At 38.0% G+C, this 22,631-nt stretch overlaps 1 protein-coding gene across 1 annotated transcript in view; it reads right to left on the reverse strand.

Moving 5' to 3' along the window:
- Window positions 1–22,631, reverse strand: part of BCAR3 (BCAR3 adaptor protein, NSP family member) — a gene marked incomplete at its 5' end in the record, with an annotated part of 66,808 nt that overhangs the window by 22,033 nt on the left and 22,144 nt on the right. Inside the window, one exon of the mRNA XM_084266405.1 lies at window positions 14,413–14,452. Within this exon, the coding sequence (XP_084122531.1) occupies window positions 14,413–14,452 (40 nt within the window). The remainder of the gene's footprint in view (window positions 1–14,412; window positions 14,453–22,631) is intronic.

Consider the following 22,631-nt stretch of genomic DNA (forward strand, 5'->3'; position numbering starts at 1 on the left):
AACATATTTCCATAATTAGGAGGGCACATATATTAAATACTTGTTTATGTCCTCAGGTATTACTTGCAAAGCAATACTTCTCTCAGTGAGCGCCTGCATCAAGCAAGGAGACTTGGCATATAAATCAAGCAGCAGCATTGAGCAAAGACATGAAATGTGCATTGCCTTCCAAGGCAAGTGGGATGGAGAGCCTATCCAAAAAGTGTCTTCCTAACAAGGAAAAGGAAATGTGATGTGTTTGACCACCTAAGGTTTGCAGGTATTTAGCACCAAGTTAAGCACTAGTACCAGAATGTTCATAAAGCTAGTCAGACTACTTGGCCACATGTAGGAGATATTATGCCCCTGGCTTTTTTGAGAAAAGGAAAATTGTAGTAATAAAAGATGAAAGCAAGAGGTGGACTGAAAAGTGATTACGTTGGCAAGAAAAAAGATGAAAAATTGGCTCAGAAAAGAAGCAGAAAATAATGACTTTGAAGATGGAGTCCTGCTGTATCTGGAGAGAGGAAATGCCTCTCCAAGTAGTTTATGACAAACTAGACAATGAATGAGGAAATAAAACACAAGGATGTGAAAGTATTCTCCTTTTCTCTCTACTCTATGTTGCAGCAGAGTTCTTTTCCCACTTTGAGGAAATTCAAAGGATTGCTTCAGCAGGTAGCCAGAGAAGATAAGATGAAAAGATACCCTGCAGAACTCCAAACACAAAAGTCACAACTGCAACTTCTTCTCTGGAGGTTTTGTGGTACTGTGGGAGGACATCCCATCAAGGACTATATTTCTGAAGAATCTTCATCAAGAAGATTTTTATATGAGCACTCTAATCCAATTTACAGAAGTGGGGACGCATGCACGCAAGACACAACACATACAAAAAGGGAAATGAAATTCAAGAATGCATTAGTTGAGACATTTCTGCTTTATAATGGTGACAAGAAAGTATTCGTATCATTGTACAATACACTAAGGTTTAATTTGGAATATCATGAACAGAAATTATCAAGACAAAATAACTGAAAACTACAGGAGATGAGAAGAAGGGGTATTAGGACAGCTGATCTATTTCGGCAGCAGAAACCAACTATTTTACCAATGCAAAAGAAGATGGACCAGAAATAAGTTCAGAACAGGATCGGAGTTTTTTACATGGTTAAAAAAAAAAAGGACAAGAAATATTATTACCTAGCAAGAAGTAAACCTACACTGGAATTCAGACAATGGCTCTCATCACCAAGAATAAAAATCCCTGACTTTCCAAAAAATTGAGGCTTGGAGTGGCAGTTCTAATAGACTTCAACATGAAACACTTTATAAACAGGAAAAAAACCTGCACCTGAGTCCCCATAGTAGCATGATACAGTACTTGGGACAATAGAAAGGATGCAGTATCCTTTATGTACTGGTGTTTTCCTACCTTGTCAAATTCTACCTTGGAAATCCAAACATTACCTAGTTCAATAGCTAATATAATGTATCTCCAGGCCTCACTAACTCTCTACACATACATTCACATCTTACAGAAATACTCTTAGTTTTGCAAATTCATGTATGACTTGTTTACCCAAGGGTACCTACTGGTATAGTTCTGTTAGTTTGAATGATACAATTCTCAAAATGGTTTCCTCCCCCAAAACAAGTAGTAACAACACAAAGTAGGCAAAGAATGGAATTTTTGTCTACAGATCATGTTTCCAAATGTTTTCAACAGGGCATAGGTTGCCCATCTAACCTTGTCCCTACTGAGAGCAAAGGGACATAATGGGTCTATCTTCAACAGACTCCCTGGATTGCATGCACAGTCTCCTCCCTTCAATGGGAATAGCACAGCTCAATATGGAAAGTAAATTTGGCTTAATACGTAATCAATGTGGGCATGTCTGTTTAATTTGAAAGGCTTGTTACTAAGCAGCAGTGGAAAAAGTTTAAGTGCTAAATCTGCAGCTCAAGATGAACAGCAGGGCATAAATTACAAATGGTAATTGCCAGTTCCTTAGTTCCTGTCTGTAATGGAGTAAGAATCAAAAATTATGTATGCTGTGAGAATGCCAGAAATAACGAACCTTAAAAAAATAATACTGTACAATTTCATACAGCAGCTGCTGACACTTTTTAACAACAGTATAACTGGCAGGAAAGAGGGTGCTTTATTTAGATAGTGAAGCTGATGTGTTTTAGAACAAAAGCTAATGGGAATTTTTTCTGAAAAGTGAACATGACTTCTGCATATATCATTCAATGAATGAATGACACATTCTTAAGAGTCAGAACAAAAACTTTTGCATGACACTGTGATACATCAGTTTGAAAATTTAGACTACTGGAAGGAATCTCAAAGAGTACATGAGAAACCCCTGGGTGATAGTATGATAGTTCCTGTACTGCTGGCTATTATGGAGCTGTTTTCAGGCAGCATGATTGAGAACAGCCTCCTGGCTGTTCCAAATTACACTTCATATGTAGATAAGATTTAGACTTGTAAATATTGACTCAGACAAACAAAGAATGGTTCAGACACATTTTCACTCTCCTGTCCTGCATTTTGCTGATATTTTCCGCTCTTATACTCTGCACATAAGAAATAAACCATCTGTTTCTTCCACCTTAGAAACATCAGATACAATTTTCCTGCTAAATCAACCTATTGATCGATTTCTAATGCTCTCCAGCCATAAGCTTAATTTCTTTGTTTTCAAAGATTCTTGCCAAGGATCTTAAAATATCTGATAATCCCTTCACCTCTTTCTAAGGACAGCTGGGTAGAGTGGTTTTGATAACTAAATTGATTAAGAAAGAATTTCTAAATTCATAGAATTCAAGGCCACATGAATTTAAGGATACTCGATCAAATATTCTGTGTTGTGTTCCTAATTGTCCATCAGGAAGAAAAATTAAAAGTGTCTTTGCCAACCCCATCTGTGTTATTAAAAAGCCTTTAGAGTTATTTAGGGTGTTTTCATGATCTGGTTTAAATTACACTTACTTACGGCTACATATTGGGACTGCCTTACCTGTGGCCAGCACTACAGGTTAAACAAATACAATGTAGGAACAATTTCTCTAGGTGGGGGGTTAGTTTCTTTTTCTCTCATCACACACACACAAAATTATTTAGCTTCAAAGTTGTAAGTGGCTTGAGTACAGCATCCAAACTCTCAAAAACTCACAAGTCGCCTGCAAATCTCCAAGAAGCTATTTTGAACAAAATACCACATAAGTTCAGGAAAGTACTTATAATTCACACAAAGAATTATGATTTGTGATTTCATATTATTTCAGACTAAATTGGTTAAGAGGATTGATGGCTTGCCACTGTTACTTAGCATTATCTCAACAAATCATTTAAGGGTTTAAATCAGCCTAACAGTGAAACACATGTAAAGTTTTAGATTTCACTAAATAAAAGTAAACAATCCAGGCAGAAAGCCACCTGTAAATGAAAGAAGACATGGTGTACTGTACAAGGGTCAACCACATAAATCTGATTTGATACAGCTTGCAGCCAATCCAGAGCAAGCTGCTGTCACTGACTAATGACATCATGTGGAATACAGATACATCCTGATTACACAGTGCATATGTGAGTGCCTGTGGCTACAAAATGGCACCTCTAAGGTTGAAATATAGTACAATATGAATAAAATTTGGAAGAAAAAACCCAAAGAAAATCTAAGCATTTAAATCTTCAGATTGAAACAATCTTCATTTAATACATAATCTTTTCTCTAGAACTACACATTTGTTCTTTTTAATAGAAGAAAAAGCAGGAAATAGGGGACAACTGATACCGAATTTGTCCATGCAAACATCAACTTCAGAGTGCACACTACTATTTAGACTTAGCACTTAGTCCTTCAGACATGGCACATCTCTAACAAAGTTCTGTGAGGGATATCTCCAAATACAGGTAGTAGCCAGCTGTTTACAGCTGAACACTTTTTAAGGTGTAGAATAAGTGGAAGAAAGAGGACGACAACACTCACAGTTTTGCTTACTTTTATTTGTTCCTAACTCGACTGTCTACAGGCACTTGAAGTCCCACCACCCAGCTCATTTCCCACCATTCCTGTGTCAATTCTTAATAGAACTGACTCTTCTCTAACCTCACTTCCTGCAGGCTGTTGTTGGTGCAGCTTCTAAATCAATAGATAGAGCTGCAACTGTAATTACCTGTGTTTACACTGCACGAGCATGCTATGGGAGAGGTCAGCGTAATTTCTTCCTCTTCTCTATCACAGTTCCATGAGGCAGAGTCAGAAATACACTGTGGTTGTACAGGAATAGTGAGAGGACAGAATTTGCATCTATTCAGTTTTCAGTGCTGCTTAAACAAAACTCTTCGAAAACCTGACTCATAAAAATCCAGATTGACAGCTACAAGAAGTGCCCGGCCTGCTTATGATCATCCTACTAGCTCCTAATTTGCACTTTAAGACATCAAAATACCTTTGAAAAGTCTAATTTTTTTATAACTAAACCGTTTAAAGTCATCTGGCAATAGGCCTGGTTTTCCAACTGGTCATCTTCCTATTAAGAAGCTACCAGAAGGTTTTATTGATTCTACCAAGAACAAGTATACGTATTCTTGAGCTCCATCTACTGTCTGCCAACCCATGTACAAACAGGAAGCAATTTTGTAGTCTCACCTGTCTTTCCTTCAAATTACTATCTGGACTAGAAAAAAATAACCAACAACAAAGAAAATATGAAAAGGCATGAATATCCCTATGTTCATAATTAGCTCACCACTGCTGGCTCATATTTTCTTTTCTTTCCTGATTACTTAGTTGCCATTAGTCCAGCTGTGCTGGACAGCATACACAAGCTCTCTCACATCTAAGAGGCTATTAACACAATTGCTAACTTCAGATTTCTGGTTTTGAAAGCCTCCACAGTCCTGTCAAAGTAAAGTGCTTATTTGTCTGAGATTGACATCAATTCAAAGTATAATTCAAAGTTTTAAAAATTCTGTTACTTCACCAGGCTAAGTAGAAGCACTTCAAAATCAGTTATTTAAATTCCTGAATACTCGAAAATACTTCCCTTTTATACAAAGGGAGATTTTGCATATGCAGCACTTGAAAATAAACTTCAAAGGCCACTGGGACTCTGTCTGAGCTCAGTTTTTCAAGTCTTTACCAGTACATATAAGTTTGAAGAGGTCAGTCTCCCTCACACATTATTTGCACAATACACTTCAATGAAGCCAAAGCAGCAAGATCATCTCAGCTCATATACCTCCCTTTCACAGTTTTACTAATTGACCTCTTATTAGTGCAGGCGTTTAGTTCCTAATAGTATCTAAATACAAAAATCTCAGACATATCTACTCCTTTGCACACATTAATAGATGGCATCACAACTGAAACACTGGGATTTCAGCAGCTCCTTCTGCTGCCTTCTCTGCAGGCCAAACTGTATCTACAAAAAGAGGAAGATGTACAGACACACACACACAACGTACCAATGTTACTTTATATAAAAGCAGCTCAGAGATTAGGAGCTTTACCTCCATAGACTTGACCTACAAGAGTACCCCAAATACTTAATAATCTCCTTTCCACAAGCTATATACTCACTCCCCCTTGTGGTTCATATGTTTATATACATATAAAAATCAACTTCAGTAAGGTGTTATTATTGAATATAAATATTTTAACGTCCCAGTCAGCTTTTGCTATTAGTCCATCATTAAAATTATGAAGGAAGCAGATCATCTTTAAGGCACAGCTGCTGTGAAACAATACTGAAAACCCCAAATGAACAGAAAAATAAGTATACCACACAAGACAGAGTGTGCTCAGCAACAGTTAAGAAAATACCAATATTAAAGATTGTAGGCTACAGTCATATCTCTCCTGTTTTTGAAACAGTTTAAATATCTCACATGAAAAGGAGTAAAAATTCTGTCACGCTCATATCTTTCATCTATAACTACACACCTATTCATACATGTATATAAAAGCCTACTGTAAGCTGGAAGAATTCTAGCTGCCATCATACAGACAGAATGATAACTTTTACTTCTCTTTGTGTCATCTGACACAAGTATTTCTACAGAAATTGAAACCAAAACTCACATTACAGACAGACTAAGTTTATGCTCTTTACTGCTTCGTCTCCACTCAAATCTCGAGATACTTTCCACTATGCATGGGATTGCTCTTTACCAAGATAGATCCAATGTTTGCTACAGATAAGGTAGAAAAAAGGTTAGGCATGGCAATACTGTAATTCAGCACCATTCTTTCTTCTCATTGGGAAATGGCATGGTTGGGGGACTTTTTGCAAATGAGGCAATATGGTGTCTACTGCAGTGCAATGGAATGGGTCCAGAATTATACCTTGGCTGAATTCAGTAAAGTACTGCTTAGCAGAAATGAACAGTCACCTCAACAATCATCATATCTGATAGAAAACACAATAACTATGCTTGCAGCAAAAAAGATTCACAAATCAAGGTGAACCAGACAATGCCTTAAAAAGAAAAGCTACTCTCTTCTTCTCCATTTTGTGCAAAGTAAATGCATGCCACCATTTACTAGTATTTCCTTTCACTGACACTGTCATTTTGACTTGAGGATATTATCATTAGCAAAGTATAACTGTCAGCATCTGAGAGCCACAGGCTTTGGTATTTTGGAGAAAAACAGTAATTCATTAAATTCAAGTCTTACAGGATTTTTAGAGAGAAAGCAAGAAGAATATTTCTTTATACCTCTAAACTTCTGTTTCAGATTGAGACCTTTGCAGTTTATATTTCTCATCTGTAAATAAGGCTTGATAGTAGCTACTGATCATCTAACAAAGATATTGAAAAGATCAACAAAACATCTACTCCCACTAGTATTACTACCAGTACCAAGGAAATTAGTACAAGGTCATTTTTATAGACAGTTTTCAACTCAAAGTTCAGTGGAATCTCAGTGCATGTAGCTGCTTCCCATTACTCCAGTTTAGACTCAATTTAAAAGTTAACGAGGAATAACACAAGATGTAAAATGCAGATATTAACAGGGTCAAATTCATGATAGGACAGATGCAAGATTAACCCTCAGCAGAGAGAATGCAGGCTGCTCTAAGAATTGTCAACATTTTAGATTTACCAAAGCATACACTCAGCATTACAAAAGATGCTCACTCTGTAAGCAAAATACCCTAAAGTCCATTTCATCATCAAGATAAGGGAATGCAAGAGCCACTGCTAAAAGACCTAATTTTTCTGGCCTTTATTGTGAGAAAACCACTATCCACTTGACTGGATTTATACAAGGATTATCATTCCAAAGGAAAAAGCATCCCTCCTCATAGTATGCTTAAAACCAAACCAAATACCACCCCTCCAACCACCCAACAAAACCCCCCAACCCTACACTCTCCCTGTCCTCCTTGCCCCTCCCACCCCAGATCTTGGACCTAATAAGGTCATTCAGGAATTGTGGGCTGAAAAAGAACAAAAACCCCAAACAATAACAAGCTATCTCAGGAATCTCTCTGCTAGGAAAACATGAGCTAGGACAGCAGACTGAAAAGCTCATTGTCTTGCAAAGCTGTAGAATCATACTTCCTGCATATTTACTGCAAAACCAGCTTAGATTTTAGTTATCACTTTGTACCCAAAACATTATAGAGCTCTGACCATACTTCCAGAGACTAGCCTGTTGGTCAAACAAAATTCAACAGGAAAAAAAAGTGAAATTAGGGTGTAAGATTCCATCCCTAATTATGGACAACTAGATTCCATCAAATAAAACAAGTTTTCATTAACTCCAAATAAATAAGGCAAGATTTGATAATGATTTTAGGGGAATTAACTACTTGAGAGCTGCTGAATTTCAACTTTATATGTAATTCCTTAAAAATTTTTTTAAATATTCCTGATCTGCTGAAAGCTTTTAGGAATAACTATCATACATACTTAAACAGTTGCCCCTTCTAAGTAAAGAAAGGGCACATTTTGTAAGAAACAAGCTTGGTGTAAGGATGAGAAAAAAATTCTACTACTGGAAACTTTACTACTTCCAGAACAAGATTAAAAGCACGTGAAAAGATGATTTGTCTGATTTATTGCAACAGCCAAAACTCATCCCACTAGCAAATTAAATCAAAGTAACAAAAAGATGACAGATGGATTAAAAATAAATCACCTGTGTGTGCAAAAAAGATGATTTAAATCACACTTCAGGAAAAACTTCCACAGTAACAACAAGAAGACTATTAGACTAATCTGGATCAGGAGGTAGAACAGATTATTTTGGGAGTCTATGTAATATTGAAAAAAATCTGAAAAACATGAGAATATCTATTATAACAACCTTGGTGAAACCCCAACAAAAAAATTTGTCAAGTTCCCTCTAGCACCTACTTCTATAGCTTAATGGCGTGGGACAAAGGGGGGGAAGAATCTTCTTCCCCCATTCTGTACATCTTGGAGAGAGGAAAAAAGCCAACTTCCAATAGTTAGGCTACAGAATTTTTATTACTATAAAAGTCACAACGAAATTATTATGAAATTTTGATTTTACTAGCCTTGACCCGATTAAAAACCTCACATTTTTTCTCCTCCAGCAGAGGGCGGTGCATGCCTAGCAACTATCCCGCAAGTTTTCCTTGGTAGATAAACCGAAGTATCTAACATTAGCTCTACCAAGATCTTATCTGTCTGCATTATACAGCCTGTAAAACAACAACCAAAAAAACCCCAAAACAACAACAACAACAAAAACCAACCCCACAACTGCTGTGGAATGATGTTTTGTGAAGTTTCAGTTCCTTTAAAGAAGCATGGAAAAAAGGTAAATATCTCTAACTAAAATATCAATGATACAAATAATCATCTGTGAGTTTGATGTCAAATCTGTAATGACAAAAAGAGAAGTGTAAAGTCAAAGACAGTTTTTCTCCTCAACAGAATACATTCCATCTGGTAAGTCTGCCTTCTTCAGTGCTGTTGCCCTTGCTGCAGTTGCAAAACAGAAAAAATACAGAGCTACAGATTCAAGAAGAACCTCTTGATCACTTGGTGTCAGGCATTCCTCCAAGCTCAGACACTCTGTATAATGCTGTCAGACTGCAGAAATCCAACAAACTTTCCGTTCACGAGTCAAAACTTGCATCTAACCATGCAAGTCTCCACAGGAGAGTGATACGCAGCAGCTCATGAACACTCTACTTGGCAACTTTTCCACAGGGGTGGGGATTTCTCTAATATATTTCCATGTCTAAAAAGGCCCCTTGCAATGTAATTCAATGTCATCAGGAAGAACTCATTCCCAAAGTGTGACTACTTGTCATGCTGACACAGATTTATTTTCTAAACTTTCCCCAAAATACATACAAACATACATATTTTTCACAGTACTCTTACCATGTTACCTTCTTGGCACAGCCATTAAAATTATGAGACAGATATTGGCATCTGTAATATTATAAATTTGTGCAATTAACTATACAAACTGTGCATCAATAAACTTCATCACCTGATCAAAGCTCCTTGGAATGGAATTAAACCCACAAAGTACTGTCCTATCTTGCAAAGCTACCTATAATGACCAAGACATCAGAACATCGTCAACATTCTATTTTCAGTTGCACTCACAACTGCTGCCACAATTGACAATTTCTATGACAGTCTGCTTTCTAACAAAATCAAAGGAGTAAAAAGAGGGGAAATGAACACTATGGAGCTAAGACAAACAAGAGTCCTTCAGCAGAACTTCACAAGGGAATAATGTTTTTCTGCAGCTGTGACAGTTAGACTTGGCTCATGACCGTGCTGAGCAGACAATAGTCATAAAATTTGTAATTTTTCTGCTAATGCATTAAAATACAACTCCAAAGCCACAAATCATAATAATACTCATTAATTCATCACTGGTAAGTATTTCTGTAATTATTAGCACTATTTCCACAGGAAATGCTTGAAAGATTTCCATGAAAAGAGGAGAGAAATCTGTTTTTCTTTCTTTCCATCCTGATACGGCCTTAATGATTATAGCACAGACTTCTATTAAACGATCCTGAAGCATTTACAGTGAATAGGAATGGGACAGAAAGCTATCTTAGTTCACACGAATTTGATCAAAACGATTCACAAGAAGTTCTCTGACAGTCTCAAAGATGCCAGCACTTGATCTTTTCTCCCCTGCAGTAGTCTGTTCTGTGGATGTAGAGACTCAGGGTGTGGGAAGAACCTGCTGAGACTACCAATGGATCTATTATTTGGCTCCTAAAACTTGTAAAAATCTCACAGAATGTACAACGTGCTATTGTGTCCGTAAATCTCTTTCATGACTTGATTAGCAGCCTTACTCAAAGCAGTCTGGCTTGTTTTCGATTCTACCATAAAAGGGTTTTTGAAAGAGCCATTTAACTGTGACCATGGTTTCAGCAATGCTGTGAAGACAAAGGAAGTGTTGAAGCCATATGGACACTTCGGTACTCCAGCGAATCAGTACTTACTTTTGAATCTTTTCCTTCCTTAGAACTTGCTTTTGCATAATTAGTGCTCTTTATATATTGAAAGAACACATCAATATTCAAGATGCAGGCAACTGCCACTGAGTGAGGTGTAATTTTTCAGGGTATTAAAAACCACAGTACATCTATACAGAACATTCTCTGAAAAAATTACTTCAGAGGATTAATTTTATAATAAATGCTTCCTGTCTTGAACAGAATAAAACAGGAGAAAGAACAATTTATTCTGCCTTTCCTCTGTCCATGAATAAGAGGAATTATTTATATTACTTTTAGTAACCAGATACTAGCAAAGAAAGATTTGTATAAAAAAATAATGTAGTCAGCTTCGAAGATTACCATCAGTCTCTCTGCCCTACACAGCAACACCTGTAGTCACTATTGCCACAATAAACACTGTGATACCCTTCTGAATGTGAAACAGAGCACACAGTCAAAACCACCCCCAACTGTGTTACTTTTCCTCATACTTGAATGAATTTTCCACATTCTATTTGTAATAAAGTCCAGTTCTGAAGAGATATTGATCACTCCCCAGCAGGAACACATTCTGAACAAGTATTCATTATCTTTCTTACGGGACTCAGAAGAAACTCAAGTAGCATGTTTGCATCACTGCAGAAACAGTGCTAATTTGCAACTGTGACATTGCAAGATCAACTCTGTGCCCAGCTTCTCTTTTAAAAATAACTTTTTTTAATCTAGCTAGTTTAAAACTACCTGCTTATCCTGGAGTTGGAGTAGGTACACCTGTGCAGCCTGATCAAGTGGATTGTTTATGAGGATGATGATCATACCAAATCTTTCAAAACAGCTGGCTACCTTTAGCATGTTAGAGAGCAGCAAGAGTGGAGCTGTTCCATAAGGGAAGGCAATTTAGGAACACAGGATGGGCAACGCACTCAGTGCAGTCCCACAGCACCTAGATGCAAGCAAGGTGAGCAGGGTAGTAACACCAACTGCTCCTATCATAGTTCAGTAATCCCCTGGGCAAGACGTGGCAACAGGATGGGTCCAAAGTCCATCTAGGGCTTCCAACACAACTCCTCAACAACAGGGCTGGGGCAGGCACACTTAAGACACAGTTCAGGCAGGGCCTGAAGGCCCCGCTCTGAGCTTAAATGGAGCCCTTGCTCAGTACATGAGGGTGGAGGTTGTGTGTTGGCTGCTCAGGCCAACTAGCACCCTCAGGGTCCTGACATAATTCACTGCTTGGGACTGTAACTCTTGGGCAAAACCACCAGCAGCCAGACTACCCTAATGCAATTTAAGTTTGTGCCATGTACAAACTTCAAAATAAAGTCATTTTTTTACAAGGCAGATTGATCCAAGGTCTCTCTTCTCTTTACAGTCTGAATAGCGAAACAAGAATCAGTATCGAGAGTTTGTGTACAATTAGCTTGTTCTAGTGTTAGTTTTGATATATTTTTGACATCATACAGGCTTAATACTCAAGTCTATATAGGTTTTTGGTCAATCCACACTTCTCTGTCTAGAGACAATACTAATTATTTTTTCCTGTGCATCAGAAATACGAGGATCTCTTTCAGAACTTTGGTATCCTGAATCAACAAAACAGGATTCCTAGAAGTCCTCACGTTATTTTCTCCCTCTTCTGTTACTACCTCTTCTTCATTCATGTTATTTTTTTTCACCACTTCAGCAGCACCTGTCAAAGCTACCCAACTGGCACCAACCCTGGTTGCTCAAACTAAATACGCACATTAGATGTCATATAGACTGTGCAAACAAGCATAGCGAGATGCTACAGAAATCTTTTCTTCAGCTGTGTAACTTTAATAGGTCAGTGTTCTGCAGTTTGTATCTGAATATCACTACCATCATAAGCTAGGAGCTGTACAATTTATAAACATTAATATAATAGTTCTCATAAGGTAAGTTATAGAAGACAAAGAACACATACTTGCTGAAATTTAAGCCAACAAAGAGGGTTCCAAGATCCTGTTGTTATGAATTCAGGCACATTTTACAGTCATAGCAATATTTTGTGTAGTAATTCATCTGTGGAGTCAGTTTTGTTAGTAACCTGAATGTCTACAGCCAAAAGATGTTGGGGGTGGCTATACTTATCAGAAAGCAATGTCTGCATATTCTCCAAGTCATAGTTTAAAATTTCTTGTATGGAATTCCTGTTATGATACCCTTGAACTGGCAACCAAATTCACAGTTCACCAGAAGTAGGGATATACACAGGAAAAGCTGAAAAAGGAAGGAGAAAAGAAGAGGATGGTAACCCTTGCATTGTCCCTTGTAAGAGTCTTTTCCCCAAGCTTTCCTCCCCAACATCAAAGTTCTAGTAACTAAGCTTAGCACCCCTCCGACTGACTGGAGTCCCAGACAATCTTCTACTGGAAAAGTTGAAAAGACCAGAAACCATATTTGTAGTACAGAACATGCTGCAACAAGACAAGACACATATTGATGAATTGGCACATGAAACCTCAGCCTTCTACTTGGCCATATTATTCAAACTGTAACATACTCTGTACAGTATAGTGTAAGGATACACAATAAATTAAGTAAAGCAATTAACATATCCACCACTTTGTTGCCTCTGGCTTCCCATCTTCTGCAGTACTCTTCAGGAGGCTCATGACTTTCCCTGTCTCTGCTACTTTGCCACATCCCAACTTTAGGCAAGGATTGAGGCCAGGGACCTTGCAACACTGAGCTAATGGTTTAGAGTGAAATTCCAGCAGCAGTCCTCAGAGTTCTTTTGCAGCCCCTTTTTCACAGACCTTTGTGTACTACTCTTCCTATTCTCTTCTTCCAAACCTTAATTCCTACCTCACCCCAACCCTAGGCAGAAAGTCCAGCAAAGGACCCCTTCACGCTTTCAGGCAAATTAATTCGCAGCACTTTTCTTTGCCAGTCTCCTCTCAAGACTGCATTATACTGCCCTAGTTTATTTCTTCAATCAACCTGAACCCAAACTTGGGCACCTCTCCATTCCCCTCAACTACAAACGCCCACAGACAGAATTCTAGCAGTAGAACCCAGCTGACTGGCTCTCCTCAGTCTCTTCCTCACCTAAACCTGAAGAATTTCAGGTGTCTGATTTAGGCTGTCCACATGAATAGCTATGGAAATACCCTACATTCAAGGATAACCTCTGTTTATAAGACACTTTTCAGAAGATTAGGACCTTATAAAAGACAGAGAACAAAGCCCAGTGATTAGAGAAACGCATTGTTGAGAGACATGACATAGAAGCCAGATTCTTTCAATGTTCTGAGAAATTACATGAACTTAAATGAAACATATTGGAAGGTAGTAACTCAGTGGGAATTAGAGCACTGCAAAAGATTTGCAGTACAGAATCATATCCCAAAAGTTTCTTCCAAAGTTTCTATATTGTTAATCCAGGAGAGATTTCTGAATGACAGTTATGAATGTTCCAGAGTAATTTTTATGTTCTCTAACAAAACAAACATGTATATATTTTTTCAGCACTTTGATCTTATACAGAAGAAAACCTAACTTACAGTTTTTTTCCAGGATTCCAGTTACGTTTTGGACCAGGAGTGAATTTTCAACTTTAATGCTAGTAAGTATATAGCTAAAACCATAAACCTAAATCTGACATTTTTCTTATCTTTTCAGATGTGTTCCTTTACTTCCCCAGAGATCCACAAGCAAGAAATATGGATTCTTTTAATCTGATAACAAAGGTAAAATTATAGTCACCATGTAACTGAAAAGAAACCCCAGTATAAAAATACAACCTACTCATAGAGCAAAACACCTACAAGTCTTTCACTGAGTCATGCACAGAATTGTCTGACATACGCAATTAGCTTTTCTGTAGCAAAAGATAGCTAGAAACATTATTGAACTACAAATGACTGGAAATGCGCTGGTAGTGCTAGTTATACACCAAATAAAACATTCTGAGGGTAAGAAATGGTACCTTACCTTAACATATTCCAAAGTAGAATCCAGAATATTCTGATCTCTGCAAGAAAATGGGGCAAGGAGGAAGAAAGGACACAAAGAAATAAAGAAAAAACCCAAATGGTGAGTCAAAATATAATCTCATATTGAAGAGGTACATTCATATGATCAATAAGCTACTAGGTCATTAAAAACAGTTTGTTATAGTTAAAAGTCCTACACTGTCCTTTAACAAACTTTTAGCAAACAAATAAATCACTGATTTCCTCTAAAAGGTCAGGCAGTGGAGCTACTTGCAATTAATTTGGGAAATAAAGTTAATTATAAAGTTTTAAGCAAAACAAAAACAATCTTGACATTTTAACAAATGACTGAAAAAACATATAATACAAAAATATTTGAAATCAATTTCAAGTAGAGCTCTCTAAATGGCTTTTAATTTTACTTCTTGACTTGCATGTTTTCTCATTTAAGGCTCTGCTACCAATTGCATTAGTAACACAAGAAACAGAAAGTAAACCATTCACTTTTCGTATAAAACAAAAATTCATAGATATGTAATGGTAGAATCCTTTATTTTTTTATTTGAAAAAATAAATATGGTTCTTGCAGTATTCTAAAAACTCCTCCAAATTATTATGATCTGAAAGCCAGATAACCAAGTCATTGCCCTATATTAAAAAGAAATATTTCTTTGCAGGTTTTCTATGTATACAGATGGCAAAGAGCATAGAAGCCTAAGTGAAGAGCCCTGTGATCAATTACAAGCCTTTCCATAATAAAAGTAAAAATAAACATTTCTTTTCAAAGTTTTTACATATTTGGCTTTCACAACTAGCAGGATAACAGTACATGACTAGATGTTTTCTGCAGAACCTGGGATTCATACATGGTGCTACCTTAAATGCAATGATGAAACCAGCACAATGAAAACCTTGCAAACTTACAGAGGAATCAGGACATTCTTACAGCAATCAAGTTTGTCACACAGACAACACACAGCCCATAAATTTAGAAACAGAATCTTGTCTGGTGGAAGTTGTTACAATGTTATAACACTGGAAACCTACTAAGCAGCTTCAGATATCTAGAAATGGGGTTACATGGGAATCAACCAACCCAGAATACAGTCTTTAAACTTCCCTGTATTGTTTTGAATGGAACCCTACATCAATTGAGACTAAGTTACTATTTTGTAATCAGTTTTTAGTCTGTTTTCCTAACAGCTTTTTATCCAGAATACCTATACAGAGACAAACCAGGGTCCTCCCACTTCTTAGTCCTACCCATAAATGTCCAGGCTGTATCATGTGTTACTGTTCCACATTGACCCAATATTTATCAAAGGTCAAGTTCTATTCCCAGCTTAGTGTAAAAAAAAACCAACAACGCTGTCAGATTCAATGAAAATAGAATTTGGATCATTTGAAACATTTTTCAAGCTCATATAAAAAGAAGCTTGGTAACTGTATGCACATAAAATATGTACAAGCATACCAGAGAAAACAGGGGTGGCAGGCACAAAGGAAAAAGTAAAAGGAAGCTTCTAAACAGAAAAAAGATTTCTTTCTCCACACGCTGCAATTTGACTGGGGGGGGGGGGGGGGGGGGGGGAAGGGGCGGAGAGGGGGAAACCCCATTCTTAATCAGTTCAGCACAGTCATTAAGTTCGGCTGAACTCTTCTCACATTCAAATGATCTGTGGGAAGTTGTGCCAGTACCAAATGCTTCTGAAAAACTCTGTAGCTCAGTTCTTCACTTGCCCGTGGAATCTTTCAGGTCAAAGGGTCTACCAGCACCGCATATGCAACGCTCCAAAAGAAAGAATCTCAGCACTAAGGATAACAAGTAGTTTACTCGTTTGCTTAGGCAGTGAGCACATTTTGTTACGGTTTGCCTTTACAAACTCCACTCCTGCAGACTAGCCTTGATAGGGACTCTGCTGTTCTCACCATCAGGTACAAGACAAAAGACCTTTAGGACAGATCAAGTCAAAGCAAAATGAAAACCGTAGAAAAGCTTCAGGACAAAAGAGTCTATTTACTGCTATATAAAGCAGGAAAACCAGAAGAGAGAGGGGAAAAAAGTGACCTACATTTCCTTCACCATTCACATGGCAAAAGTGCTTTGAAAATTTTAGCTTTAGGAAATGGATAGGAAATGGACGGTGCAACAAGCCTCTCCACCAGTGCTATAACATTCGATCTGGTAGGCTGTTACACAACAAAATGTTGGATATCCTGTGATTTACAAGTACAGATTATACATTAAGATGTTTATGTTGTACCCCTATTGACCTCGGATAACTTTCTCTTACCAGACTAACCCCTCTCTCTTCCCCAGTTGACTAAATCTTCATCTTTTGAGAATTTTTTAAAGTTATTTTAAAGAATGGCAACTCTCATTGATGTGCAGTAACTAACAGTAAGGATCAGCTATTGCATTTTCCTGTCATTCGATTCCATAACATTAGATACAGAAAAACAGATTAAGCAGCCCAACTAACTAGGTGACAAAACTGACTCCCGAATCTCAGCTCTCTGTTAGCAACGATGTTGTGCTGCCTTATGCCATATGCTCCGAGCAAAGGAAATATATAACGTCAGGAACCTAGGAAAAATACAGAGCACTTTTCTATTTTCCCTCTCAAGGAAACTCAATAAAAATAGTAAACTCAAAATCACACTTCTTGTATTAAATGATCTGCAGAAAAAAATTGCTAGTTTGAGGTAACTAGCAGATCAAAGTCACTTGCAGTCTCTGCTGTCTCTGAAATCAATTTAACTGAAGGCTTGTTTCAATAATACTAAGTTCTTCATCTTTCATCAGATTACATTCCAAGTAATGTTAATATTGATCTTCATAATAAGCTTAACTTTACAGCTGTATTCATTTGCATCTGTCTGCCTACAATATATATGCATTAGAGTCTGCACAAGTCAACCATTACTGTGTAAACCGTGGGTTCACAGAATAGGTTTTATTACACATTTTAGCTCCCTAATAATCAGATAAGCCAGACTTATATTCAGACAAAAAGAACATCTAATGCAGAAAAATGTCACCTGGAATAGATAAATTTTCAGAACACCTCAAGGTAAGGTGTTAAATAAATGCTGCAGCAGGACACACAGTATTGACTTCATGTTCTTTTCATACTCATTGTTACAGAAATGATGAAAAAGATTTAAAGGATGCAAACACACTCCCACATCCATTCTGAATATTGAATGGTGCTAACACACTATCAATTCTTCATGACAAAAAAAAAAAAAATCTCTTTCCAGCTCATTTTGCTTACAGAAAAAAGCTGCATCCGGAGGAGTATAGCCAGCAGGTCAAAGGAGGTGATCCTCCACCTCTACTCTGCCCTGGTCAGGCCCCACCTGGAGTATTGTGTCCAGTTCTGGACTCCCTGGTATAAAAAGGACAGGGATCTCCTGGAGAGAGTCCAGAGAAGGGCTACAAAGATGATTAAGGGCCTGGAGCATCTCCCCTATGAGGAAAGGCTGAGTAAGGTGGGACTGTTCAGCCTTGAGAAGACTAAGGGGGGACCTAATTAAAGTTTATAATTATCTGAAGCAGGGGATGCAGGGGGAATCAGCCAGCCCCTTTTCAGTGGTCTGTGGAGACAGGACAAGGAGCAATGGCTGCAAGTTGGAGCACAGGAAGTTCCGCACCAACATGCGGAAGAACTTTTTCTCAGTGAGGGTGACAGAGCCCTGGGACAGGCTGCCCAGGGGGTGTGGAGTCTCCTTCTCTGGAGGTATTCCAGTCCCGTCTGGACGCCGACCTGTGCAATATGAGCTGGGGAGCTGCTTTGGCAGGGGGTTGGACCCGATGATCTCTCGAGGTCCCTTCCAACCCCTATGATTCTGTGATTCCATGAAGTGCACCTGACTTGATACAAGTAATTAAGCCGTTATTCTGAGAAATATAAATCCTCTGTTTCATTAAAAGAAAGCAGTTAGTCACAATCTTAACATTCACCTACCTGAGAGTGCCCTAGCCAGAAACATATTCTTTCCAGAGCATCCCTATTGATATCTGACACCACCTTCTTCTCTGCTGGCTGATCTTGCAGACATACAAACCTATCATCTCTCCTACTCGTTCTTGGAAATTAACTCAATTTCTTTTCACTCCAGCTACAAGATTATTAGAATTGTGGGGGGTCTTTTGCATATACGGGTTTGTTACTGACATTGCCAAGAAAATACACAGACCTTCAAGGTTGGGCATGAAGCTCCAGCAACCCTACAAAGGTGAAGATGACAACACAACAGAAAATGTGTTCTTTGCTCCCCTCTTCTTCCCCAAAACAGAATGTGTTGCAACAGTGAAGAGCTTGGAGTCATAATGGGTGGAAGTGACTGTCTATGAGCAAGCACTGATACCTTTGAACACTGAAAACCAGTGTAACTTCTCAGAAAACAGGAATTAGCATTATATGCAGACTCCTTCAAGATACAGCTAAAGCTGGCATCTGCTTTCTCCAGGGCTTTGGCATCCTCACAAGCGCACCAGTAGCAAGTATAAATTACTTGTGATAACTCCAACAAAAATTAAGTGTAGACACAACAATATTATCAGAGATGTCCAAAGCCTCACCATTATTCAAGTATCACACAATCTTACAGTGATGGAAACTGCTGAATAACCATGGAGCAGCTTTGTACTATTCCACATTTTGTAAATGTACTTGTGGGAAGAAAATTGCTGGTACTTGATGTATGAAAGTATGTTTGTTTATTTTAATATGACCTTTGTTGGGGATGTTTTCAAAAGCATCTCCTTTCTACTAGGTTGAAAGAATGATCCTGAGAACTATCATCTCAACAGTGCTGACACTAAAGCAGAATAAAGACAATACAGGCTGAGAGGAAGCCTGAGAAACTGAAAATGTATCAGGCTCTTCAATGTCAGTTTACACAGAGACCAGATGGGATCAAATGCCTTCTTCAATCTGCATCTTTGAAATCTCTCCATCTATGTAGGTTTAAGAAATACACTACCACTAAAGTATGAAGCTGCAAGTTTGAGCATGCTAGACACAGTGTGTTTAAGTATATGTACTGCTGACTGATGTTATTTGTACTGTAAACTACAGTAAAAGATCCTGTGATTTTATCCTCCAGCAGCTTCTACTTCACACACTCCTACCACATTCCAAAGGCCATTCCTACCTACTACAGCTGCAGACCACCATGGACATGAGTCATTCAAACACCAGTGGAAACAAGTGCAAACTGCTATGACTAACTGTGTAATGACCTGGAGTTCACACAAGAACGGTAGGGGCTCTTCATTTTAAAACACAAGAAAAGTTACAATGTATTTTTCTCCGAATTAAATGAAATCTCAACTCATTCACATTTGTTCAGAATGCCCCATAAGTGAGCATGTTACAGCCATTTACCTTTAGCACTTCAATTTTCTGCATTTCTCCACTTAATCCATTTTACCTGTCACAGCAGAAAATATACCCCATTTTTTCCTACCTTTTCCAAATCAATTTTTACTTCTGCACCACAAAGAGTACCAGTCTCTACAACCTGTTCAAATGCTCAGACAAGGCAACCTCATTCTTTTGACCTTATTGTCCTTAACATTTAGGAGATCCAGAGAGAAAAGTCTGTTCTTCAAAGCCCTTCTTAAGTCTTCTATTCCCAAGACTGTTACAAGGTTGTGAAAGTAGTAGTTGGTTATCAAGACTATTGTTTATATAAAATGCTAACTGTTTCTACAAACTTCTTCATATATGTGGGGTCATTTGCTGACTTACTCCTTCAGCTGGTAATGCTTTACAATCAGTGCTTAAGTTGCTGTAGTTATTCAAAATCTAGTTTCACCAATTTTTAAGTGTTCAAAAATAATTTAACCTTGCAAACTGAATATGGATATTCTCAAAAGACTGACAAATGATCAGTAGAATCACAAACTCCACCAATTCATCTTAAATTCATGCAAGTCTAGATGTAGTTTGCTTATAAAGCACAGTTGTCATTTGGCTGATGTTTCTTTTGGGAATGTGTATTGTACCGAAGTGTAGCAAAGGTAGCCCTTCACTTTACAACCTTAGCACATAAAAGTAGAAGGAGTAGGCACAGAAGTACTGCTCCTTTATTGGAGCTGGTTAGAAAATGTTAAGATACTTAGTTTTACTTTGATGCATCTGTATGTTTCTGTGCTAAACGAACTGATTTCTGCAGCAGTAGCTGAAATTCTTCAATGTGGAAGTCAAATTACCTTACTAAACAGAACAGACATGAAAAATCCACTGGCTCTATGCTTTTTTCGGCTACAGAATAGAAAGACCAAAATACCTTCAAGAACAAATTGTGAAGCATAACAAAGCAGTTTAAGGATAACAAGGGTATAGAAGCAGAGGAGTTGTGAAGAACTGAATGTAGCTTTTATAACACTTGTGGAGACCAGCAGGTAGCTCACCACCTATCATAAAAACACATAGCAGACCACAGCATAGTAGAAATTGCAATGCAGGATATCTTTTGCTAACACTTAATAACAGGAAGAAGTACAACTGTACATGGTAGGTTCACACAGAAGATGATGGATTAATATGTGCCTGGCAGCATAGATATTGCTGGTAAAAGATATATGAGTAGCCTATGATAATCTGAAAGTGTAAGGACAGTTATCCTAGTACATCATCATCATAGTCTCTCCTCACTTATTGTGTTTTTAAGAAGGCACCTTCTAAAATGATTGCTGGTCTGATTAAGAAAATTGTTTGCTAGAAGCAAGCACCCAAGCACAGGCAAGAAAAAAAGATGTTTTAAAATCATAGTTGCCTTTTTGCTACATGGTTCCTAGCTATCTTCATTCAGGGACTGAAAAGAAAAGAGTCACTTTCACATTTTTCTGCAGGATTGTTGGTTATTAGACACAGGTACTGACACACTGTTATGCCCTGCAGTATTCATGGTAAGTTCATCTTTATTTAAAGCATAAAAGGGGTGGAAAGGAAAATAAATGCAGCCATTAATGGCTTTACAAGTCAAGACTCTTTGCTAACTTCCAAATGTACTGCCCTCCAAGGACAAGCTCCTGGACAAAACACTGAGCCTGCTTAACTGAATGCTGATGAAGTTATCCTATTACTATCAGCAGTACTATCCAAGTTTAAAATGGAACTTTTTGTTTTCCTGGATAGTTATGTAGGCTGAGGCAACTATGCAAGTCTTACCCAGCTAAACATACACAGAGCCTTGAAGATCAAAAATGTTGAAGAGTACAGAACATCCTAAATGACCAGACAAACTAATCTACTCTAGAATATCTCTCCGCTGCAACAAGCCCAGCATGAAATGATAGCACTTTATCTGAAATAATTGGGGAAAAGCGCTGACATAGAAAAACGAAAGGGAAAAAAAGTCTGATGACTCAAACTAAGAGTCTTAATTCTAGTTTAATATACACTGGGATTAAGCACATTCTTAGCATCTGTATGTACATACTTAAGGCTAATCTACAAAATACATTTTAGTTTACGGTTATTTGCCACATTTTGATCTTTTCCAACAGGGTTCAGTGAGCATTTGAAGACTAGATCTATTGAACTGCCCATTTCCTCAGTGACAGAAACAACCCACTCCCTTATATGTCCCCACACTCACCAGATTAAATTTTTCTGGTTTTCATGATTTTTCCTAAACCATGTGGTTCTGGTTTAGGGTAGGATAGAGTTAATTTTCACAAAGAGCCAGCAGAGGTGAGCTGAGCTGGCCAAAGGTGTTTTCCATACTGTGTGACATCATGCTCCCCATAAACGGGGGCTAGTCAGGGAGAGGCCATTCCACAAGGCTCCAGGACAGTCAGAGTATGGGCTGAGCATTCATTGGGTCAATAGAGTGCTTTGTGTTATCTCCATTTGTGTATTCTGTCATAAGTTCTGCTGCTGTTTCCCTCTCCCTGTGCTGACTCAGTAAGCTGCCCTTATCCCAACCGTTGGTTTGCCTTCCTTTACTCATTTTCTCCTCCCTGTCCCACCAAGGGAGGGGTGAGTGAGCAGCGCGTGGTGCTCAGCTGCCAGCTGAGGCTAAACCACGACACATGTTTAAAAAATTGGATGCAAACAGTTCATGGCTCAGATTTTGGTAGAGTAAAAAGCAGCTGTTATGCCTCCATATTATCTACAAAAAGGAATGGTTTATAGTCACAGCAATAAAAAGAGAAGTCGTGTTATAGCTACAATCTCACTCAGAACTATGAGCATA

This window comes from Gallinula chloropus (genome assembly GCF_964237585.1).
Source record: "Gallinula chloropus genome assembly, chromosome: 6".
In the NCBI taxonomy this organism is placed as follows: domain Eukaryota; kingdom Metazoa; phylum Chordata; class Aves; order Gruiformes; family Rallidae; genus Gallinula; species Gallinula chloropus.